This window comes from Rhinolophus sinicus, linkage group LG16, assembly GCF_036562045.2.
Source record: "Rhinolophus sinicus isolate RSC01 linkage group LG16, ASM3656204v1, whole genome shotgun sequence".
Lineage (NCBI taxonomy): Eukaryota > Metazoa > Chordata > Mammalia > Chiroptera > Rhinolophidae > Rhinolophus > Rhinolophus sinicus.
Window position 1 is genome coordinate 25,977,713 of NC_133765.1, and position 25,828 is coordinate 26,003,540.

The 25,828-nt window shown below is 43.0% G+C and overlaps 1 protein-coding gene across 9 annotated transcripts in view; it reads right to left on the reverse strand.

The window, feature by feature from the left end:
- Window positions 1-1,258: 1,258 nt before the first annotated feature.
- GIT2 (GIT ArfGAP 2) overlaps window positions 1,259-25,828 on the reverse strand; it is a 47,634-nt gene continuing 23,064 nt past the window's right edge. For 2 of the 9 annotated variants that reach the window (XM_019757451.2, XM_019757452.2), the window contains exons 12-20: window positions 25,250-25,361; window positions 22,666-22,808; window positions 20,523-20,672; window positions 16,568-16,816; window positions 14,834-14,923; window positions 10,711-10,793; window positions 9,911-10,096; window positions 5,191-5,254; window positions 1,259-4,684 (exon numbers count right to left, since the gene is read on the reverse strand). In XM_019757451.2, the coding sequence (XP_019613010.2) occupies window positions 4,472-4,684; window positions 5,191-5,254; window positions 9,911-10,096; window positions 10,711-10,793; window positions 14,834-14,923; window positions 16,568-16,816; window positions 20,523-20,672; window positions 22,666-22,808; window positions 25,250-25,361 (1,290 nt within the window). In that variant the 3' untranslated portion in view covers window positions 1,259-4,471. Of the gene's footprint in view, window positions 4,685-5,190; window positions 5,255-9,910; window positions 10,097-10,710; window positions 10,794-14,833; window positions 14,924-16,567; window positions 16,817-17,376; window positions 18,148-20,522; window positions 20,673-22,665; window positions 22,809-25,249; window positions 25,362-25,828 lie in introns of those variants that run through there. The other 7 variants (XM_019757458.2, XM_074321570.1, XM_074321569.1 and 4 more) reach the window with 6 other exon arrangements.

Here is a 25,828-nt window from a genome sequence, read left to right on the forward strand (position 1 = left end):
CACAAGCAGACTGTGCCCCATTTTTTCAATAAAGCCACGTATTCACAGTCTCATGTCACCCACTGGCCCCACTCTGATCTAGAGCTTCAGCGGAATGTAGCCGCCCCAAGGCTTCATCTCCACATGAGGCCACATTCTCTGGGATGCCTCGTCACAGACCCCGTTGGGGTCACCCATGCTGGAATCACTGTAACTGCCATGCTCCCCTCTTCCCTCGATGTGGGCCTTCACCTCCTCATCTGTCCAATAGGAATGCCTCCTGCTTCAGAGAGTTGTCGTGAGGATTACAGGAGTTCAGCCATACAAAGAACCCAGCACAGTACCTTGGAGCAGAGTAAAATAGCTGATAAATGTGAGCTGTAATTAGAATCATTATAAAAACAAGTTTACAAACAGAAAGGCAAGGAGCTGCGTGGTAGGGAAGGAGGCCCTGAAAATGGTCTACAGCAATGCTTCTGGGAGTGTGGTCGCAACCAGCGACCATCCCCGTGGGACCCCATTAGAAATGCAACTCCCAGGCCCCAGCCTGGAGCTGCTGAATCAGAGATGCACCCGAGGCTGTTTCAGCGGCCCTCCAGGCCTGGATGCGGGCTCACCGGAGAACCCCTGCCCTGGGGGTGCTTCTGGGTGTGAGCCGATGGCTCTGCTCTGCTGGTTCTGGATCCTCAGACAAGCTGGATCACACAGTGAGGGGACTCCACCTTTCCCAGACTTCTCCCGTGGAAAGACACCTGTGATGACCAGGTCCTGCCCGACCCCTTCTTCTGTTTGGGAGAAGAGCCCCAAGTCACCAGCCCCGAGATGACAACTGTTGGGGTCTGAGTTTGGCCCTGATGAACCCAGGTATAAATCTATATTCCACAGTTCCCCATGCGAACCTGCACAATAGGTTTTGCTCTGAAATTAAAAGGAGACCGGTGGCCTGTAAGAGACTGAACTAACTCCAGGACCAGACCACCTGGGAAGAGGTGAGAGCACCTGTGCTTGGCTGGCTTTCATTGAATTTGAAAAATTAAACTTAAGGAGTAAATACATCGTGACAAGATACCTGGCACTGATACCCTGATGCAGGATTTCTTGTAATAAAGCACAGAGGATGAAAAAGTCATCATTCCTGGAAACTGATAAAACGTCCAGAGCACAAGCATATTCAATACTGTCTCATTAAAGACGGGGTTATGTTGGGAGAACTTTCTCAGAACTTGGACAGAGTTATGTGGGGGCATCAACTAACTGATGGAAACACAGCATTACCACAGACACTTACAGAGCCTGTTTATTGCATAACTAGCAGGCACAAATTCCAAAACGATTTTACAACGCTTAAAGGGTTGTACAATAATTAATTACAGGAATAGAATGTACAATAAAAACAAAAAATAAGTACAGAACAATGGGTGACATGGCTAAAACACATCTGAATAAAAGGCATTTCATTTTTCCTATGCAGCATTTTCTTTTGTAAAAACAAGGGAGACCTTCCACCGGGACAAGGAAAGAATGAAAACGGTTTGGAAAACTCACAGCTGCTGTGAGGACAAACACATGCCAGTCTCACTCTCGGTTCCGCAGTGTGAATCTCTAGAGGAATTGGATAACAGCTCCTGAGTTGTGCGTTTCCAGTTCCAATTACGTGAAATGCTGTATTTGATCTTTGGGCCTGATTCATTGTTCTTTGGCAAATAAGAACTATTTGCATTTGAGGCAGAAGATGACTTCAGTTGAAGGAGCTTAGGGGTGGAGCTGTCTCCTCTTCAGCAAGTGCCAGTTTTGTAAAGTGCACCTCTGTCCTATCAGCTTGGGGAGGGGGAGGGGGATTTGAGAATAAAGGGTAACAAAATGACATTACAGAACACAGACATTAGTGCAAGGCTATGGAACCCCTGTGCAAAAGGCGGTGAACAACCGTTCAGACAAGGTGCGATCTGCCAACAGGACCAGAGAACATCTGGCACCGATCTCAGATGAGGCCGAGGAAACGTGCAGGGCACTTCAGGAGAAGGAAGACTTGCAGCCCTCCTCTCACCGCACGTCACTCCCCCGGGAACTTCTTTCCGGAGTTTTGGCACTGGATTAACAGAGCAAACTTCTGTGGTGTTCTTAGACCTGGAAATGCTTTCTTCGTCCCCATGTTCCTTGACTTTCTCTAGGGGCACAGAAGCAATGTCCTCCATCACAGGTCTTTGAGTGTTCAAGTGAAGACGCCACTTCACCCACTGCAGAGACTCATTACTCAGAAGCCCGTCCTCCCTGGGAGGCCAAAGGCACCAGCGCAACACTGCTGCTGGGCCTTTTCGGAGGACCCCACGTGGGCTCAACAGGAGGGTGGGTGTTTGCGAGAAAGAGGAGGGACAGCTAAATACATGTCGCGTGCAGAAAAGGTTATCAGATGGTGCTGGAACTTAAGGTAAGACGTCCTGTGAGAAGGCATCCCCTCAGCAGCCGACAGGAGCACGGCACTTAGGGTTGTACAGACAATCAAGTGGATGAGTCGTGTGGAGATGTGGACCCTTTCCCCACGCGACTCAGTGTAGCAAAACCCAGCAAAAGCATTCACACACAGTGACTCAGGAAACCAAACACCATCGTCGTGTTCCTCTCATGACAGCTTACGGTCAAGCTATAAAGGTGACTGTAAATAGAACAGTTCTGTGAAAATACAGGCTTATTTAGCATGGATTTAGGCAACTCTGATTATTTTGATTCCTTCACGTGTGTAAATGAGCAAAGTGGGACAGAACATATGGGTAAAACAAGGACTAACAGCAACTTAACAAAGGTAGGGAGGCCACGTTACAGGTAAGGCTCAGAGGCTAAACCAGGTGTGACGAGGGAAGCCAGGCCCTCACACTGCAGTTTATAGGGTCCCGGGGAGGAGGCTATGAGCTGGTAACCTCGAGGCCACAGCTCACCCACATGTGCGCTGTGAAGATGTTTAGATCGGTTGCCAATATTTATACACAGAGAGATGGCACAAAAAACATCCAGATTCCCGGTGTCTCTTGAGAAATGAAAGCTCTGGCAATGCCAGGCCCACTTTTGCACGTGGCAGCATGAGTGGAGCTGGGGAGCTGCTGTGCCCACGGGGTGTGCCATGGGCGCCCTCACTGTCCTCACCCCCCCTCTGCACTTGGCTCACTTCATTCCCCTTCATCTCTACTGCGTGGCCCCTCTGGCCTAGGTCCGGGTCTGAGCCACACCCACGCAACATGGCTGCAAGAAGCAGGGAGAGGAATATGCATTAGCATTCAGAACCAGAAAGGTCTTTTGAGCAACTCAGAAAACAATCTCAGTATGTTCCAGGACTTAAACATGTATGCTTTCGGATAGCTGGTGGGCAGCTAGAACCGCCTCTCTAAGGCATTCTCGAAAGTTGATGTCTAATTTTTAAGTACCAGTGAGGTAATGGAAGAGAAACAAACTCAGATGATTGTATAAATCTTACCTTATAAGAAGTGCTTAAAGGTGACGCGCTCTGCAGAGCAGGTCGTGTGAGAAAGCCTAAAATGGCTACAGAAGTTAACTGCGTTTTGGATGAGAGGTACAATACAAGGTCAGGGAGTAGATGATTTCTCTTCCACGGTTTGCGGCAGTGAGAGCAGAATGGGGTGGTACAGACTGAGTTACGGCCTGGCAGGCTGACGCTCCTCTTTGCTGCACGTCAGGAATGAAACATCTAGTTTCCTGTGTAAGGCAGAGCCGTGGCCTGACTGCGTCATAACGTGCTGGTCCTCCTACCTGGACGTGACCAAATGACACGTGCATGGAGGGTGAGCGCATGGTTACCAGACGCCACGGAGACTTCAGGATGACAGTAAAATACAGAGACAGAGGATCAAGATAGAAAAATTACAGAACATCTAACGTGATAAGAAGAAATGGAGTTAAAAGAAATGGAGCGATGCATCGTTTCCTTCCAAGAGAGATCGTTACACTATTTTTAGAAAGTGGCAAAGTCCTGTCTCTACATCCACGCTTGGAGATCCTCCAAACTTAGAGAGTCTTACAATAGGGTGGAAAATTTGCTTATTGCACAATGCTTGGTAGGGAACAGATAATATTGATTTCTTTTTTTTTTTAACCCAACTGTCTCAAGAAAATGTTTCACTAAAAATCTCATTTATAGTTTTAACCACAGGCAGGGAGTTTTAAGGGCTGGAAAAGTTCTAACAAACTTGAAACGAGGAAGCTATGCTTTCGGATGTCTATGATCTTTAACTCAATAGTCACTGACAGCACGACAGGACATCAGAAAGAAAGCTGGCAAACAGGCACAAAATAAGGCAAGTGGGTTAAATTAATAGTTGAAAATTTGTTAGAAAACATGCAAAAATAATACTGAGTTTTTTTTAAAAAAAGTTTTAAACTTTCATTAAATGTTTGCTTCTATAAAAATCGGAAGAGTTCCATGTCTAAATTTGAAACCGGACTTGGAAAAGCCTAGAAAATAGAAGGGCCAGCACTCCGCTGTTCAGTTGTTGTTCTCTTTGGTGGTGATGGTGACCAGCTGTTTGGCGGCCTTGGCGATGTCATACGCACACTGGATGACCTGCTGCGTGACCAGCTGGATGTCCGTGGGCGGGCCTGAGTCCCCCGGGAGGGTCTTCTTGCATTCTGACTGAAGTCGATAGGCACTGGACGTCAGTAAGGGAAGGGAAGTCCTCACCATGTCAGACTTGGGTTTCTAAACAGAAAACACAGCCGTTCGCCAAGAACTGCAGGGTAGACATCCAAGAGCAGGGACAAGCATTCTTCTGAAAACAAGCTATTCCATAGACAGCAGTTTTTTTGCACTTTTTCACAGGGGGTGCTCAGAACACCCCAAGCATTGCCAACCCCGGTGTGAGAGATGCTGAAGGACTCTGCCTCAGAGGTCAAAGTGCACGCAGTGTCATTTTAGTCATCTGTGCTATTCTGAGGCAGGTTTTGAAAAATATTAATCCACTACGGTGAAATATTCCAGAAAAAAATTTGTTTTATTAATGCTTTGCTATTTTAGCACAGGGCTCAGGCATTCTTATAAAACCAATATTCATGTAGAACAAAAATATTTCAATGCCCTATATCACCGTTTGCATATTTAAGACTCTTTTTGTGCTACAAAAAGATTAATATGATGTAAAGGTCAAAACGAAATTTCTTGCAGTTCATTTAAAAGGATCTGAACCAAGTAAGTAGGGAGTGACTTACTTTGGGGAATAATGCTGCCATTTCTGTAACAGCTATGTGTATCCTCTCTGAGCATGGAATATAACTGCAAGAATAGAGAAGAGGTTATTTAAAGACAGTAAAAATAATTCAGAGAACACTCAGGGGCTAGCACAGGTTCCATTTATTTCCCTTAACGAAGGGGTTAAGGCACAGCCAGCTGCTGTGGATCCCGCACAAATAGAAGAAGGCACTAGGTTTTAAAGCAGGGTCCCCATACTTTTTTGAAAGTTCATTCAATCTGATAAAATCAGTCTCCAGGTAAGAAGCATAGGCAGCATATACTACTAGCCAGGTGAGGCCATAAAACAGTTAATCTATGAAGATATTCACACCTCCTTAAGTTGATCTTTTATTTCTCATGTTTCATCTTCCCAATTTCTTGAAAGTGAAACAGGGATTTCCATGCAAAAGGCCACGGAAGTTAAAAATAAAGAAGTTACAAATATTCCTTAGAATTGGCGCGTACACCTCAACACCCATGTCTTAACCAAGTGACACTTCTAATCTGCTTCCATTCAATGCATTTGAATTATTGAGATGTCAAAAGCTTTACTTCAGATAAAGAGGAAACACTGAGGTCGGCTTCACATACTTGTTCAGACACTTACCCACTTTCTCATGAAATCACCCTGACTTTGTTTGTAATAAAATGCTGTGAGCAGTCATCACTCTGCTTGGTGACAAGCTCCAAGAAGACAAGCACATTAAGTCTACCTGTCCTCGTCCTTTCTTCCAGGCCACAGGGCCTCTTAAGGGCCTGAGATGACACCATGAGAGCTGAGGCTGCAGGAGCGCTGGCCGCACGCCAGGCTCCCTCCTCAGTGCTTTGCAGAGACCCCCCGTCATCCTCCCAACAGCCCTATGAGGTTGGCACTATTATCTCACCCATTTTTCACATGAGTGGGAGCGAGCTGAGATCAACCCTGGCCCTCCAGCGCCTGAGCCCGGGACCCTCTCTGCCACACCACAGGCCTCGCCTGGCACCAGAGAGGCAACTGATTCACCTCTTTTTTACAGCAAGCCTCTTTCCACTGATGACTGGTGATTCTGACTTCTTAAGGGATAAGAATTGAAAGAAGTGAGACTTTGGTTTCATTCTTGATTCTTATTCTTAGCATTATGACAAGCAACACGGGGGCTAGTTCCCTGGACCTTAAAAATGTTAGGTTTCTGCCCTGAGTAGTACGTGTTACAAGGCGCAGAGACAAAGACAAATTGAAGATGGTATTAGTGACAGTTCTTAGATACCACATTGCCACCAGACCTGGGTTCTGCTTCTAGGAGAACTGACCCACACAGCCCAGCAGGGAATCAGACATGGCAAAAGCACTTTTAGGAGCCTGTTTGTAGCATGTTGGGAAATATGGTGTGAATACACAGTTTGGGCTTGACACGAGAACCCATGTGGTGTGTTTTAAAATTTCCCTTGTAAGATACAAAACCAATGCTGTTTGGCATCCATCCTAGCATGTAAAGCCCTCAAGTGACACACTACCCCCATATTTTATGTCATGAAGTTGGCTTCTGCTTAAAGATTGTCATCAGCAACCTCTGTACTTCATCTTTGTAAGAAATCTAGTATCAAAACTACTTTAATAAAGATTGCCTACATTTTAATGAAACCATTACATTTCAAGAAAATGGTTTACATGATCTCAAAATGCCTTCAAACAGGAAATCCTGACTTTTACTTTTGTTAGCAATTAGAACTATATACCATGTAATAACAAAAATGCCAATGCATGAGTTACTTAACTTGCAAACACGAAGGGGAAACAACCCATGTGGTCACACAGATGCTCAGAGAAAAAGGCAATGTCCACAGCAACCATTGTTATCAGACAAAAGTGTTTCTAAACAGTATGTCCATTAATATCACAGTAACTGAGAACCACACCTAAGAGTTTTATGTTTTGCTGGGTAGGGTTTTCATTTTGACCCAGAAATATAACTCCCCCTGCTCCATAGAGAAGACATTTTTCCTAAGGACAGCTCTCAAAAGCTCACTATAAGATATTTGAGGAAGTCCTCAATAAGCCACAAAAGAAAGCATGTAATTTAATGAGAAAGTCTTCCTCCTCTTCCAGAGAGAGTTCATGTTCACAACTTTCGAGTATCTTTCCTCAAAAATGCTTTTGTGCATAATATGTAGTAATCCCGAATTGTGTAATTGTGTGCGAGTGTGCGCACGCATGCATGAGAGAGAGAAAAAGAGAGAGAGAGAGAGAGAGAGAGAGAGAGAGAGAGAGAGAGAGAGAACAAGGCTGGAGGCCCAGGGGATGGGACCAGGCTTAGGCAAGGTCAGGGGCTGGGGGAGCTTGCTTGGCCCAGAGGACCAGGACCAAACCTTAATGTGCACACATGAGCTACTGGTCTACTTAGGATGGACGGACGTAAGCGATGGCTCAACAAGAGGGAAAGACATGGGTTTAATTTGTACAACGCAAGGTCATAAATGGAAGCGTCTTGGATAGGTAAGTAACCGGAGAGTTTACCAAAACATTGAACAATTTGTAAAATATAAATTCTCTAGACCAATTCTGGTTTAAAGTAAAAGAATGAGCTAATGAGTCAAATCGCTGCATCACTGTCTCACGGTCTTCAAAAAAAACAATCAGATCATGGCACTTATTGAATTTGTACATTAAAAAAAAAAAAAACAGGGCCGGCCCGGTGGCTCAGGCGGTTAGAGCTCCATGCTCCTAACTCCGAAGGTTGCTGGCTGGATTCCCACATGGGCCAGTGGGCTCTCAACCACAAGGCTGCCGGTTCAACTCCTCGAGTCCCGCAAGGGATGGTGGGCTCTGCCCCCTGCAACTAAGATTGAACACGGCACCTTGAGCTGAGCTGCCGCTGAGCTCCTGGATGGCTCAGTTGGTTGGAGCGCGTCCTCTCAACCACAAGGTTGCGGGTTCAACTCCTGCAAGGGATGGTGGGCTGTGCCCCCTGCAACTAGCAACAGCAACTGGACCTGGAGCTGAGCTGCGCCCTCCACAACTACGACTGAAAGGACAACAACTTGAAGCTGAACAGCACCCTCCACAACTGAGATTGAAAGGACAACTTGACTTGGAAAAAAGGCCTGAAAGTACACACTGTTCCCCAATAAAGTCCTGTTCCCCTTCCCCAATAAAAAATCTTAAAAAAAAAAACTTCCCCTATTGTACCAAGCACCATATTGCAATCTTTGAAGCTAGAAATGGCCTCAGGGCAGATATTTATATTTTTGACAACTATCGAAGAGAGCAATGCAACATAAGCACTTTTTTTTTTTAGTTTGAAATGTAAGCATAGCACTTGTAGGGGAAATGGAAAGTGAAGCATGTTGTTCAATGGAGGGAGAGAGCACCAGGAAACGAGTTCATCTGGTACTGAGATCATTTTAAAGACTGTACTTGAAAGCCATGCCACATTTTGCTTTAGTAATAAGATAATGAAGTTGCTTGTTGCCAAGGCTGTGGTGGCTGAGGGAAGGAACCTGTAGCCTGTGAGGCATGAAAAGCGTGCGATACAGAGGATGCCTAAGAAGGAAGATAAACAGCTTATAATTTTCATGGAAGGAGGCCAAGAAATTATGCAGGTTCCTCTTTTTCTCTGAGGATCCTCCAGCAGTCCAGCCATGAAGACTAACTCTTATCCTTCAATAAACACTGACTCTTCCTCTCCTACCGGGTGGGACATAATGACACTGGGAGAAGTCTTAGCTGGATAAAAAAAAGGGAAAAGGGCAGGAAAAGGGAAGGTTAGCACGGCAGTGTCAGGAACTCAGAGAACACAAAAGACACTGAGACACCTTTACGTGGAAGAAGACAACAGAGAGGAGAAAGAAGGAGCAGCACTGTGGTCCCTGAACAACTCGTTTGTGCAAGGCACAGAGAGAATTCTTCACAGAGGACCCTAACCTTTGCTGACCTAACGAAAAGAATGAGATTGTTCTTCGGTTTTGACAGAACTCTGTCATTTTCTTAAACTCAGTGGGGTGATGTTACACAGTGTTTTATCCATGTGTCTAGATCAGGCCGGCCATGTGAAACTGGGACGTCACCCAGAACAGTTAACAACTTACCAGAAGTTCTCAGAGGACCAAAGGATGAATTAGAATTAGAGTTTGTAAGAAGGAACTCTGCCGACAATATGGTTCTGCTCAGAGTGAGCAGATGCTTCTGTTGCGGGCAGCCTTATCTGGGTGGTGATTTGATCAACTTTGACTTGTAAACGGCTTGTTTCTTAGACTTTTACACACACACACACAAACACACGCACACACACACAGGAGACAGGTAAGAAACCAGGTTCATCTCAGGATAGCTTTTATGTCAGCAGACTTATTCCTAGCTGAGGAGAGCACAGGGAGCTGCAGTGGTGGGAAGAGTCAAGTGCAAGTTCTCAGGTAGCTTCTTCCCCCTCTCCATCTAGAATTAGGAATATCACCACCCCAGCTGTGCTGGAATTTTATTCCTAAAGGCATTTATTTTCAGAGCACTTCATAACAAGATGAAACCTGAAAATACCATGTAAGAAAAAAACTCCCACATTTACAAATTTGTTCTTAAGCCTGTTACATAACCCTGAATTTTTCAAAAACCTTTAAAATCAGCACATTAAAAAAAAAAAAAAATTCCCTGATCGTAACTGGATGAGCATGTCTTCCAGAGCATGCCCACGCGTTCTCCCAGGCAGGATGTTCAAGCCCCCTTACCTGTCATGTTTATTTTCTTGGGCTGCTCTTAAGAGCTCCTGTATGTTTTTGGTGATCTGTTCAGTTTTCCGGATGACGTCCTCGGTGCTGGGGAGAACAGGGCTTGGGGCTGTGTGGGGTTCTGCCACATCTGCTGCGCTGTCACCTTGCCACAGCACACTCCTCTGCCTTCCCTTCCTGCTTGACCTGTGAACATTGAAGAAGTGGTGAAATGCAGCAGGAGCTTATCAGCTGCTTCTCTGTGCTTAGGAGCCACTGCCTGTGCATCTGCTGAATGCACGAGCAGGTTGCTTTTGTGGTTTCCTTTATCCTGTCTGGCAGGAGCCTCACGGTGAGGGCGTTTCTTCAACAGGTAGCCACAGCTCATAAGGAGGCTGTTTTATTCTACCGTGGGGCTGGAAATTATGAGTCTTGCAGAAAAGGTAAAGATGGGGAAAGGGAGGGAGTAACTAGAATGGGGAGGGTGTGTCGTTTTAAACGCATCCCTAGTTAAATCAGGTCCTTGGGGTACAAATGCAGACTATAACCTAACATAGACTTAATACATACAGAGACTCAGACATGTGTATAACATGCAGCTAAAAGAAAACGAAAAAAAAGGCCCTGTGGCAATAATGTGATATGAGAACCGGGGTGTGAACTGTGTACTCTGTGACCTTATGCCTCAATATTTTAAGACCTTCCGGGTCTGAAAGCAGTGAAAAGGGGTGCAGGCGATGAACTGCATCTCCTGACCACGGCCTGCTGGGTCTCCGGTTTAGGGGCCCGACCCCCGGGACACATCCTTCCTGCAGATGTACCCCATGTCATCTGGGTCTGTGTCATTAGGAGTGTTGTCATAGTCACTTTCAGGTGTGCTGTTCTGCTTCTCCAGCCTGGATGCCTACAAGAGACAAAAGGCGAGCCCGTTAGTTGGGAGGACGAGACCCTTCTTGGGGCCTCCCCGGAGTCATTACCTGTTAGGCTACATAGCCTTCACGCCCCAGACCTCATTTGGGACAGGAGCCAACCCTTTATTGAAAATTTAGTAAAAGATGACCAGTGGATCCAGAAATGGCTTCTTTCCTTCTTTGCACCATTTTCTTCTTAGTTCAGTGGCTACTCCATGAACAGATTCTTGGTACAAACGAACACAGACACACAAGGCAACACACCCACATTCAGTTCTCTAAGGAACATGAGTTGAACTAGAATGACAACCATTGAAACAGAAAACATGCCAGCACTTACATACCCATAGGCCTCCAGCACTGGAAACTATGTGTGGATTATCTAGTCTAAGGCCAGAAGAGAAAAGGAAGGGCCCATGAGAAACCGACCTACCCAAGGCCAGAGTCAGTAGAACCGGACCATGAACCCAGGTCTCCCGTCTCCTGCTATCTTCAATATTTCTTGCCTCGGGCTAAAGATCCCCACTGCTCAAAACACGCATGGCTCTCTAAGAACAACCCTCAGAGATGGTTTGTATCAGCCACACGAGAAAACCAGTGTTGTTCATCTATTGCCACATGTTGTTTGTGAATCAAATGGATTAACCCAGTGTGACACTTGGTTTCCAGCCACTTTTATCTGTTTCCCAAAACATCGAATGCTTAAAATACAAAGATTTGGTACAACTGTGGAGATTCAAAAATGGGACACAGATTCAACACAGCAATTCTAAGAATGTTTCGAGCAAATGGTGGCACTGCTAAGTTTAGGGCCTTCCAGGACAAAATTTGAAGAGGACCACATTCCTTTGAAGGCGGCTATGTTAGTTCTGGAGTGTTTAAGAAAAACAATATTCCTTCAGCATTTATTTTATCCATAATGTTTGAGAATTTCTTTACCTAGAACAGCAATCAGTCGAAGCTGATTTAAACCAAAACTGACCTACTGTAAAATCCAAATATAAGCTATTTCCAGCTCTATGCCTTCAATTTAATCTAAGTTAATCAAACATGTAACTAAGGAATTTTACTGAGGCTACAATAAAATGTAGCTAAAGATACAGCTATACAGTTGACTCTTGAACAATGCAGGTGTGAACTGCACAGGTCCACTTACACGAAAATTTTTTCAATTGACCCAAACAGTTCAAAACCATGTTGTTTAATTGGTGATTGGACATCTTCACATGCAAAGGGCACACTGAAGTTATAAATGGATTTTCGAATGCTGGGGTGTTGGTGCCCCTAACCCCTGTGTTGTTTGAGTGTCAACTGTAAATGAAGAGCCTCGTTTAAACATATGGAGACCCTATAACCTCATTTAAAAGAGTGTCTACTTCAGAGCAAGTCCGTTTAAGGAAGTCTACAAAAAGTCTAATATTTGCTCCTTACTGGTAATGCTGTCTGGCCCCCTGGAGGCCCTATGTGGACAGGCAAGGCAGCCAGCCCCCGATGGGAAAGATGCCTTGTTCACGTCACATTTTGCTCACTAGCTCCATGGCCCCTCTCAGGGCAAATGCTCTTTGTCTGCTGAGGTCTTTTCCATTCCCCCCCAAAGTGCTCTATTTGGTCCTAGCCACTCTAACACAAAACATTTACACTGGGCTCCTAAAATTCACTATGAAGTTTACTCATTCAAATTCATCTGGCAAACGATTAAAAGTGTTAGCTTGGAGCCATATGAAAAGTCTGTAAAGCTAAGTTCCACAAAACCTGCTACAACTTTTAAGATCCCTTTGTTTATATCTCCTACCAGCAAGCAGTTGTACTTCACTTGCTGCCTTATTTTGACCTGGCCATAGGAAATCAAATCAGTTATTGGCTGCTGGAAGTCTAGATGGAAGACCAAAGGCAGGCACTATATCCAGTGCACACAGGCTCTTCCAGAAGTGATCTCAAAACAAAAACCTATCTCACCTTTCGCAGGGAAAGTTTGACTAATCTTTAAATTTCTTTTCCTTTAATCTTTATATATACATTCACACACACATGGATGAGTGTATGTTTGCGTGTACATGCACACACACATATATACATAAATGTAGAAAAAAACTTCCATTTTAGCAAATATTCTGGAAAATTCATCCAGAGTTGCTCCAGGGAAAAATAAAGAATATAGCATTAAGCCCAGAAAAATCCTACATTTTTATAATGGGTCTTTTTGCCTTCCTTCATGTAAATTTGATAATTACAAATCAAATGCATCACCCCCACAATGATCAAAAGTACCACGTTTCATTCAAACGTTTTAGAAGAGTAACTCATACATCTAATAGAAGTACTCAGGAGATGTTTCTCAAGTGCTGAAAACAATGTATAGCAGTAACCACCCCGGAAATCAGTTACTTACGCATTAAGTCCAATTTTCATTGTTGTCAAACGAAAACATGTACAGGATTTCAAATTAGCCAGCATTTAATTTTGTGACAATTACTGTAAACATGCAGAGCTAAGATCTATTAGTTAAAAGTGCTGCTCTCTCAAAGCTGTTAATAGAAAAATCACCTTATAGCTGGTGCTGGTTCAGTTTATTTAATAGATTTGCAGTTTTTTCTGAATAGATGTTACAAAACCCTAAACTCATAAATGATGTTGTCAGGGACAATCAGAATTATCAACTTTAATGACTTAATTGCTAATCTTGTATAAAACTGTTTCAGCAAGCAGTCCTTGCAATGATTCTCAAAAGTACCTCTCCCCAAATTTATTTTAAACAAATTTCACAGTAGATAAAAGAAGTTTACTTCACTCTTATTAACAAAATTTCAAATGAGGTATTTCACTTCTGTTAACTGTCCCTTATTTTAACTAAAATATTGTAATAAAAACACTGCAGTTCCGTATCAGAACTGCTCAAAAAACTAAGTATCATAAATCGAGAATTCTTTTTAATAGACTTCGAAAGTATAGAAAGGAACCCCCAGAGGGCCTCGATGAGCCACATGGCACTGGCAGTGGGAGAGAACGATTCTCCATCATTCTACTGACATGGAGGGAACGGACAAAGGCCCAATGCGAACCCCAGCACATCTGCAAAGGTGGTCCCTCACCCACCGCCATGTTACTTCCTCTCACCTTAGCTGCGCTCTCATTCTGTTTAAAAAAAAAGAATGAGCTGGGACCTGAGTTGCAGGTCTTCAAACTTGCTGTGACTTTCCCAGCTTGCCGTCATACACTCTTCATGCATGAAAGTGTTTTTTAAACTGACAGTGGTTTGGGGAGCCGGGATGTCACCTAAGTCCCTAGGGCCCTTTCCCTGACTTACCAAAAGGCTGGGTATAGAGGAGGTGCTTAATAAATACTTGTTACCTGGCTACTCTACAAGGAGCTTACCTGAATCACATACTGTTACTAGGAATACAAGTTATATATCAGAAGGTTGGATCTGATCAGCTAATAAAGTGAACAGCTTCATACTAACAACCGCCTGCACCTCCAATGCTGCTATGTGCGGCAATGCTGCTGTGTGATGCAAAACGGCAAAACCTTGGTTTGTCAAGTACGGGGAGGTAAAAAAAAAAAATTTAAAAACATGACGTCTTACTTAGTGGTTCAGCTCATCCAAATATGCTAGTTTTAATCTGATAACTGAAGCGCTGAACAAATTTGACAGATTTCCCATTACAATATTTAACCAGCAGCCAGCTAATTTTCTGATTGTTTAAAAAGACAGTGTATGCTCAGAATAAATGTTACAGGGTGAATTGTGAACTTGGTTAAACAGTACATGAAAATGAGTAATGTGGAGTTAGACAAAAGGAAGGCCGCCTCCTATAGACATGCGTGCGTGCGTGAGTGCATGCATGCACGTGTGTGAGTGTGTGTGTGTATGTTCCGTGCACGCTGCTGTTCTGTGAGACACCAGGAGGGAAGCACTGCCTCATGCGGGACAGGGACAGAGGGCAGTTAGGGAGGGACAGGAGGGCCAGAAGCACAAAGCGCTCAGGGGCACCGCCCCTCCTGCAGAGAGCAGACCGTTCAGAATGTACTTAACCCTTCGGGTGCTTTCATCCCTCGACCAGGAAAGTGTGGAGGGGAAGGAAGGCAGGGATGAAGAGGAGGTCACAAGCGCACTCCTCCCGATCTGGAAGGGGAAAAAGAAACACACTCGGGAAAATACAAACAAACAAAACCCCTACCACCTACCCTGGCTTCAGCCCATATTTCCCAGCAAAAGAATCCTGAAAAGCTACTCACTCTGCGAGATTAGTGCTGATATTTCTGTGACAGGTGGGCTCACTGCCACGCTAGCCGATGACAGATGCCCAGAGATGTTTAATCCCTTAGAGAAATGCCTTCCATAAATTACTCAGAATTTAGAAGGCTATTTTTCTATAAGGGAAAAGATAATAAATACCTAGCATAATTTGTCAAATTTGCCAATAGACATTTTTTAATAAACAGACTTAGACAAATATTTGTTTTTTAATCAGGACAGATAATATGAAAGGAGAAATTATATGAATGATTAAAAGTTGGTATAGGTTATCAATCTACTTTTTAGTATAGATATAGAACTTTTGCAATAATATGACACTCTTACATTGTAAATGTTTCTAAAATAAAAAAGTACACTGTGAAAACTAACAAAAGTTGCTTTTCCTACAGTTTTTCAGTTATACAAAAATAAAATTCTTAATTTAGTTCAATGACATTCCCGTTACACCAAATGTCTCAAATCAATTGCTTGAATGTTTAGCCCAAACAACTTAAAAAGTTGAAGTAATGTACTCCCACTTACAATATAACAACACTAATTTTACCCCACTAAAGCTTGACAAAATTAAACTAGGGTTTAATTTACTAGACCATATCCTTTACTTTGCATTTACTCTGAGAATTTTTTGGAAATCCTCTAAAATTTGACTGAAAAAAATAACAACTTCAACATTCAAAAAGATAAATATTACTCTCTGAAAAAACATCACATAAGTTCAAAATGTCTGTAACATCTTGTCAAAACAGGTTTGAGAAATAAATTAATCCAAAAGAAACATGATACTTGAAAACCTCACAACACAGTACTTCTTCCACCATAAAATAATATTGTTAGCAGCCTGTTACAGAACACAATCTTTGGAATACAACACTTGTAAAATCAATGTAGTTATACCTCATTTCTAGGACAAGACACAGCAACTCTTTCTGCATGAAAGGTGGGGGGGTGGGATGCAGAAGCTAAGCAGCACGTTGAGCACACGTGCAGAGGCTATGGAGGCCCGGAGGTTTCTAGACCTATCCTGCATGCCCAGGCCACAGATGCCATCTGATCAACTGAGAGGAGCGGAGAACGCACCTTGAATTCTAAGGGCTCCAGTTCGTAACGGGGCACATACCTGTCTACCTTGAGGAAGACGGCACTTACTTCTGCTGGTGACCTTGACAATTTGTTTTTATTTTTGGAGGTGGGGAAGGAAGTTTATTTTAAAAAAGTTCTGATACTGGCTGGCTGGGAAAGATATTATGGATACAGGGGAGAAAAAGAGGAGGGGGGCTAAGTAAGAGCCAGAATCGCCAGGCTTGTTGGAAAACTTCTGGCCAGTGGCCCTGTGTGCTTGTGGAAACAGTGCAAACATCTGCAGACACATTAAGGCAGCAAACACAGGGACAATGCTCGTAGCCCAGTTTGGCAAAGCAGAGACGTGGGGATCTGCAGGTTCAGAAGAGGAAACGCGGGAGTCAGGATGGACAGAGTGTGAACAGCGGAGGTGCCAGTGGTGTTACTTACGTGTGCGGGGAAAGGCTGGAGTCTCGTCCTGCTCTCTTCGGGATGGTTCACTTCTCCCATTGGGAGATACGGTTTCTGACCCGATCCCGTCTCGTACATGGACATGGGCCTACTGCCTCGGGCAGACGGACGTCGCTTTAAGGAAGAGTGGTTGGAAGTGTCTGTGTACTCAGAACCAGTTTGCACCTGATATATATTGGTTGTGGCCTGTTTCCTGAGGTTCGAATTTTCACTCTGGAGTGTTTGAAGCTGAAAGAAATGTTTGGCAGTGGGACTGTGTTTTTCTACAGCAAGCAGAAAAAAGCAAACACCAAATAAACGCATACAACTACCAGCTTAAAACAATACGAACAAATAACAGCTAGATGGGTTCAAAGTAAAAGGCAACTATAAACAAGAACTCTTTCTTCTAGAACGAATGAAACACTATCAACTCACTTCGCCACGTAAGCATATTAAGTAGCTTAATTTCTGAATGTGGAAACGTTGCAGTTTGGATTTTTAAAAAAGGAAATGTTTAACCACTTAAAAATTGGTCCTGGCGGTCCTGGGAAATATTTGCAGGCAAGCTGGACTCTGGATTATTCTAAAGCTGTTTCTAGCAAGAGCTTGAGATCATTAAGACATCACTTAGGTAACTTGCTTTTCAAATGAGCCCTGAGCAATTTGCAAATGCCAAAAATGCCAGCAGACACCATGGAAGCAGCACAAAGATAACCAGAGTCGCTTTGCAAAGCAAGAAACACAGTGAAGTTCAGTTTATGAAAAATCAAACCAATGACTGCTTCCCAAAAAGCCAACAAGAAAAATTATGGTCAACAAGTTTTTATTACATAATACTCTTGATGTTCCAAACAATTTAGCACTTTTATAAAAATAGAGGGAACCGAATCATGGTATGCTTGCTATATTAACATATCACGAAGAAAACTGGAGACCTATTGAACTATGTTAACATCTTCATCGAAACGCTCCACGTAGCACGCTCACTTCCCTCTGGTGATGGATCAGCTTTCAGCCAGGGCTGGAATATGTGGCCTCTCTCTCCTCTGGCTTTGTCACCCCAAACCGCGACCATGATGGCGTTAGCTTTAAACACTCTAATCTACCTGGCACCACCCCGATTTTAGTTAGAGGCTGTCACTTGGAGACCCTGAATGCTCTTTCCATTCCTCACATGCAGGCTGCTTGATGGTGTCTGATGAATTAGAGTTAAAGGATCAGCAAAGCATTGTGTTACTCTTTGGCATCTGGCATTTTAACACAATTAATTGGGTCCAGTCTGCAGTGTCCTTCCCCTTGGTGCTCCTTCATCTTCCATGACATGTTATAAGCTGGGTGTGGTTCAGCTGTCTGTCTACTCTTTGACAGAGATTGTAAAATCTGACCAAATTCCCCACCAGGGTCAGGGCTTAAGTCCGCAAGCAACTGTATTTGCACCAGAAGATCATTACTTTTTCAATAGCAAACCCATTCAGTGTTAGGAGTTACTTTCAATTTTTATTTAGGAAGCACCGATCTGTGAAAAATACACCAATAGTAGCTGCTCCTCTTCATTAATTAGCATCTTTTCCAAGCAACTGTTAAAATGTGAAAGATCAGATACAAATCATGCTACTTTGTCAAACTATATATATATATATAAAAACTTTACCTAACTTTGACATAAAATCAATACATCTTTGCTAAATAAACATATTCTGCATACTTTATATTAATAGTGCCAAACTTTTGTGAAAGCCTGACTTGCTGCCCCTGCCACAGAAATACCCTCATTCTCGGTTTTCTCAGTGATCCAAGGAATGACAGATTGCTTCCACACCACAAAGGCTTTCAGAATATAACTTATATCTGCAACTCCCTTTGCAAAGAAGGAACAGCTGCAACGTGACAAGCAGCCACTGAAAATTCCTACATTCCAGGACACAGACAGGCGTAAGGTGCCTGTCAAAACTATGTATTAGGGAATCCATATCCTAAAGTGAAATGGTCAAGGGACAAAGAATGAGGAGCATAACTGACACATGCCTGTCAATGAAGGATTGGGGTGTCTGGTCACGTGCTTATCTGTCTATGTAAAAACCTTCTCTAACAGCTTTTTAGACAAGATCTTGAAATCTGAAACTTTGTCTTAACACTTCTCATGCCTCTGAAACATCCAGCCTAGATTTTGCTTGTATGTGTTTTGATGAGTACAAGCTCTTGGTCTCAATTTTAAAAAATTTTAGTATTCTGTATTTAGAGAGATGTCCTCAGATAAAAATGGATGATGCTTATCTTAATAAGAATCAGACTGCACTTTTTTGTTTGGAAGGAGTATAACAGGAAATAAAAAGGTAACTCAATAATTTCAGAAATCAAAAGCATTTCTAAGAATTGAGGAGCTAATCTATTAGCAATGGCAAATAATTTCACTCTGCATTTCTTAAAGAAGCTCAAGACATTTGCGTTCAGAGACCGTAGGTTATCTCTGGTGATTTCTATAAGCACTATAAAGGAACATTACAAAAAAAAGTGATGCTTAGCAAGTTGATTGACAGTAGCAAACTCAGAATGTTTCGAAAAAGGCACCTCCACAGAATGATTAGTTCCATTAATGGGTCAAACCATAATTCATTCAACAAAAGATATTTCAGAAAAGACAGAGGAAGTGCAACAAGCCCTGTATGTTATGGCAAAAGGGCTCTTGGTCTGTCTTGCTCACAGGTGCACGCCAGCCCTAGACAGGGCCAGCGTGGCCCAGGATAAGTGTTTGATTAAAATTGGATTAATCCTCAGGCATTCTTGTCCCCTTCTATTATAAGTAGTGGAGCCATTTATCTCAGAAGGTATCAAAAAATGATGTAGAATTCAACACCAAAAGAACCCAAGACCAAGCCCCAGGCCAGGGTGCGGTGTAGAGTACTTCCCTAAGAAGTAGAGAAGCACGGACCTCTTTTCAGCTCTATGGCCTTCCTTTAGGAAGTGTCACTGAAAAGGGCCCAGGTACCAATGAAATGCACCATGTCCACTGTTCTCGGTAATAAAGCATTACTCTGCAAATGACAGTATGAAGACACGGCTACATACTTTGTTCTGTTTCTGTTTAAGGGAAGTGTACAAAACCTCATTCTATAGAGAACTGACTATTGAGAGCATTACCCACAAAGTCTTGGGCAGAATTCAGAATTTTTTGACTTCCTTTTCTTAGCAAGCTCATGAATAACCCCCATCTTAAGCAAATTCTGTGCTATTAGCCCCACTCCTTTCAGGGATTAATATATTCACATATCCCTGGCTATCTCAAAAAGCAGTGGATGAGAAAATGCTGAGCAAATGGGATTGTTTCTTATTAGCACATAATTCTCACTAGTGCAAACAAAATGCTTTCTTATATTTATTGCGAACCTGCTTTGTGGCAGGCCCTGCTCCAGGATCTGAGGATGTCATAAATTAGTGGTAAGTACTGATGGAAAATAAAGCGGGGATATGGGATAGGGTTGCCAGGGCAGGGGTGAGTAACAACTTGTAAGAGTGAAGAGGGAGAGCACCCCTTGCATGGCGTGGGACTTGGAATGCTGATAAGCATCCACCTGTCCAGGGCTGTCACCTTTGCCGTCTTCACGGTGTGATTATTCTTTAGAAGGAGCAGTAGGAAGAATCACACCCCTGGAGTGACATCCAAGACCCCAGGAAACACAGGACAGTGCAAGTGTTCCCGTAACTGATACCCACGCTTACTAGGTTGTATGTTGCTTCTACTCGGGAAGCTTTCTGGATTTCCTTCTAATCCAAGCTACTTCATCTGAAATATCCAAATACATAGTGCTTCCAAAAAGACAGCTTGGCCCAAAGATGTTTAAGTCTGTTCCAATCACTGTTTTTCTTCCCTCTGACCACAAGCATCGTGCCTGGGATTCTTCCTTATACTATGGGGTTAAAGAGTCAACCATCCTGGCATTTATGAGCATGTTACCTTTTTCTGCATAATTCTCAGCTCGTCACTCAAGTTGTTATTCACCTTCATTAGCTGTTGTATCTTGGCCTCAGAAGCCACTAGAGCGTTTTTGACCTCCATAAATTCCTGCACAGTGACTGGTCCATCTGATAAATCTGAATCTAGGCTCTAAAAATAAATTGGGGAAAATGTTCACAATCTGAGACGATGATAACATTCAAGACTAAAAGCTAAAGAATTTCAAATTCTGACCATGCCGGCTGGATTGCAAAGTTAATCAAACCAAATCAAGGCTTCTGAGGATAATGCAAAAATAAAACATAAAGGTGGGGTTACTATAATATTTGAAAATGTTTGAAGTCAATATTTTCTAACCAATAGGCAGCGGGGCTACAAATCTACTCTTGACAATGACTCTCTAAGTGCATTTATATTGTCTTGTCTGCCTAGCTCTTGCTCATTCATTTTTCTTTTTTATTCCTTCTTTCATTAATTCTTTCATTCCAAGAGATTTTTATTGAGCATCAGGCAGTGTTCTAGGGGCTTGAGATATATAAGAAATAGATAAATGTTCCTGTTCTATGCCATTTACACCCAACAGAGATTCTGGGGGTAAATAAAAATTAGTAACTATATAACTACATAGTATGATAGAAGGTGGTAAGTACTGTAGAAAATAGACCAAATGGAGCAGGGTAAGGGGCTGGGGCGCTGAAGAAGGGCTGAAGGTGGGTGCAGTTTGATCAGACAGAGGGGATAAGCCTTTGGATAGGTGAAACGTAAGCAGTAGCCTAGGAGGTGAGGACATTAGTCAAACAGCTGTCTGGAGGGAGAATGTTCCAGCCAACAGCAGAGCTCAGCTAGAGGGAGCGGGTGTGCAGGGCGGAGGGGAGTAGGAGGCCCGTCAGCCCACAGAGGACCCTGCCTTGTAGGGTCCGGTCAGCACTTTCCCTTTCACCTAGTGAACCCAGAGCTTCTGGGGAGACTGGGCAGGGGCGTTTCAGACAAGTAGCTCTTGCAGTCCCCTCCACACTCCCTGCATCTGCCAATGGCACCACCATTCTCACAGTCATGTGAGCTGGAAATCTCCAGACACAGCTTCTGTAAGTCTATCTCCCCACTTCAAACATCCAACTTATTGCCAGGACCTGTCTATTCTATCTTCCTGCTCATCCATTCTCAAACATTAGCTGAGCCCTTCTGTGGGCCAAGTTGGGGCCAAGGTCCTGGGGATTCAGCAGTGGGCCGACCAGCCAGACCTCCGCTGCCCTCTCCTCAGGCTCACACTCTGCTGCAGTGACCTCTCTCCCATCCGGACCCTCCCAGCCCAAGTCCTGACGCGGCCTGGGCCAGCTCTACCCTAACTGGGTTCCCTTCCCCTACTCTCTGACCCTCCAGAACACTCCTCCCAAAACAGAGGACCCCAATTGGCCGACCATCGCCTCCTGCCCTGGGCTCTGCACTGCCCGCTGAGGTCCACACTCTTCAGTCTGGCATCATGTTCCTCCACAGTGTGACCCGTGCCCTTTTCTGCAGCTTTGAGTTCCACTCCTTTTAGGCTGTCTCTACACAGGGCCCCCTTGTTTCACTTTCTCTCTGCCTAGACCACCCTTCCCAGCCTCCCACATGCCTAAACCCAGGCATCCTTTAAGACACCCATTAAGAACCATCCTATTTACAAAGCTTCCCGATACTCCTCCTCACCAAGTTGTCTCCTCTCACCCCCAAACCCCTCTCTGTTTGTGCTTCTTATGACACATAGCACTGTGTACTTTTTATTGCAGTTCTCTCTCCTATTAGGCAGTGACAGCCTCACAGGAATGGGACTAGACCTCACTCAGGAGAGTACTATCCAGAGAAGTCACTCGGTAAGTATTTGTTGAAAGAATATAAAACACACCAGTCTCTTCTCACAAGTTTTATAAAGTCGCAATTGCAGCTGGGCTGTGATTCAGTAACTGACTTGGGGACAAAGGACCTCCTCTTTTAAAACTATCTACCTTGTTAGACCTTTGCTTGGCTCAAGCTCCTGGGAAACCCAACGTTACCTCCACAGCAGTTTTCACAGGCCTAGCCCGCGAGGGACTTACAAATAAGGCAACTGTGCAGGAAAAGAGATTCTACAAAGCAGCCCTGTCTCCCTTGCGGTGTGTCCCCTCACCTTCTGCCTGTGTGCCTTGCTGGCAGCGGCCTCCAGATCGGCGTCTTCGTCCGAGGCCACGCTGTCGTAGTCCGGCTGGTCATTGTCTTCACTCTCGATGCTGTGCTGGTTACTGATCGCTTTCAGTACGAGCTCCACATTGTCTATCAACAGAAGCAAAGAACTTGACTGTGGGCTTAAAAAAAACAACCCACCCCCATGCTCCCCACAACTATCGGGAGGATTTTTGAGTGTAGTCATTCAAAAGACTGAAAGAGAATGACAGAAATGGCAGTGCTATGGTCACACCAATATGGGGATAACAGAGCAAGTTATCAGTCAGACACACAGCCTACTATAAGCTGCACAGAGAATTTGAAGCATCCCTCTGAGCTACTGGCCAAATGTGGGCAAATTAATTAGATGGTTTAGGAAAGAGCTGCTCCGGTTAAGGAGGCAGGTTCTCATGTTTCTAATCATTCCATGAGATAGCGTATAGCTCCAAATCCTGAAGATAAAGCTGTGCTAATGCAAGATTAACTACCGTTCTATTGTAACTGTAACTTGTTTACAAGGTGATGTCACATTAAAATAGAAAGGAAATCATTAAAGTTTAGCCTAGAAATGAGGTGTTCAAAGAACAGGCACACTGCTATTTAGTCAGCTGAATGCCAGTGAGAGACAGGAAAACATAAGAGTGACCTAGTGGACACACACACGTGCCTAAGAGAAAGGTATGGTCTATAGGGGAGCAGGGATGACTCTACAGGCTCTAACATATTTTGAATAAGAGATTTCACAAATTAGCCAGGTTTCCCCAATTTCTTTCAGGAATTTTAATTTGTATCACTCATAGCCATTGCTACATGTTCTATCTCCTTCCAGTCTTTCTCTTCAGCATGCACATACACTCATTATTTGCAGTAGGAGTGGTCTGTAAAGTGGCTGTGAAGACTGAATTAGCAAACATTGAACCACTGTGCTAAGTGGAAACACAGGTTTAGGCTCCTGTGAGCCTCTGGTCCCAACATTTTGTCAATTGATGAATGTATAATCTTGTTTTACGCGTACATGTGCTTCTGTCTAAAGACGCTTTGATATATATTGTTGATTCACTCACAGTGAGCTCATGGCCAACAGTATTGGCACATCACAGCCTTCCTGTTTGGTAACCCTACACAGCACTTCAGCACTACACTTGGGGGCCATTTTAAACAGTGAAATCACTAATAAAAAGCACACAAATGGGAACAATATGGCACTAAACAAACATGGAAAAGACACTTGTTTACAATTTAAGAGTTGAAACAAAAGGCAGAGCATTGCCTCGTTCAATTTCAGCTGGGAATGTGTATTTTGGGTGACTCAAATTTTCTACCGCTCTGCACATGTCCACAAATTACCATGAAAGAGCTGTGAGGACTGATTTTGGGGTTACAAATACATTTTAGCGAACAGGTGACTTTGCAAATGTGGAATGGGTGAATAATGAAGACTGACTGTATACCTGTACTTACATGTGGCATAGTCTCTTGTACATATGTATGTATATAAAAGTTTTTCTTACAAAACTGGGACTATACTAAACTAAACCTTCTAAAAAACGAATATATTACTTTATACTATGTCACTACATATTCCTGAAAAATAAGTCTGCGCACTATTCAAATTTGTGACTAATCGTTGCTCTATTATTATTTGCTTCCAATGTTTTCAGTGTTCTATATATAATGCATATAAAATCATCTCTGATTATTTCCCCTCAATTAACATCTAGAAATGGAACTACCATACATGTACATTTTGAGACTCCAAATTTATGAAAGAACCCCTATCATTGCACCTTCAACAAAATTTAATAAACTTTTTTAGAACTTATTTATTCCTGGTTGAACCAGTAAAACCCACAAATTATTGTCAGTTAATGATTATTTACTGTGTTTGGGAAATGTGATGCTGACTGAAAACCTAATTTTATGATAGTGTTTAAATGTGTTACAATTTAAAAATGTCTGAATTCTGTAATTAGAAAATCACCAATGAGGATACAGTATTGGGGCTGAGGAGGAAGTGTATTCCTGAGCATGGAGACAGGACCCCGAGCTACTGAACTAGATTCAACAGGGCACCTCAGAAATAGGTACTTGATGCTCTTCTTATTTTAAACTACAATAACTCTTACTAGACGTCTAAAGTCTATAGTAATACATTTTAAATATTTATAACTAGTCTTGTAGGTGAGCAACAGCAGGTGAGCTGTACTTTCAATCAAGAGGGTTTATTTTCTTAGGTAATTTAACAAGATCTAAAGCGACTTTTGGGTTAATTGCACGATGCAATTTTATAGGGAAGACAGGTGACCCAAGAGGCAAAAATCATATATAAGATAAATGTGAATAGCAGTTAATAACACTGAAATATTTATAATTCACCAGGGCTCAAAGAGGTAAACTTTTCATCACAACATATTACCAATAAAACTTATAGGGCTTTAACTAAGTTGTGCCTTGATGACTGCCTTAATTATTTTATAACTTTGAATCTAACACTTGTATGACTTTTACAAGGCCAAAGAAGTGAACATTTAGAGGTGGGAAACAGTTACCTTTTGAACTAGAGAGAGGACTGCCTTGCTGTCTCCTCTTGGCATCGCTGAGAATGTCGATAACCAGTGTGGCAAACTCATGGGCGTTAAACCGAGCTAATTTCTGTCTGCCCTGAAGGTGAAAAAATAATTGGAAATACTCCCAAGTGTAAAAACATACATAAATATTCACATAAAACTAGTTGGACTATTGTTAGACTTCAGCAAAGACCTTTCAGCATGATTAAGCCATAATTAAACCAAACATTAATACTTTCCTTGCAAACAGTTTAAAACCATTTTCCTAAGAGAACTATATAACATGTAAGTTCTTACAATGCATATTTATTTTGGGGAACAAAAAGAAAATGGTTCTACTTAATGTTTTTTTTCTAATATCAATTCAGTTTTGAAGTAGACCTCGAAATGAAAAATAAGGAATTCCCATGTGAAAGCTGTACTTAATTTTGAGGTTTCTGAAACCAGTTAACAAAATTACTTTTCTGAAGTTTGCAGCAACTTCAACTCTTATCTGCAGCATGAGAAAGCCCATCTTGCCACATCCTTAACAGCTTACGAGTTTCCTTTATTATAATATAT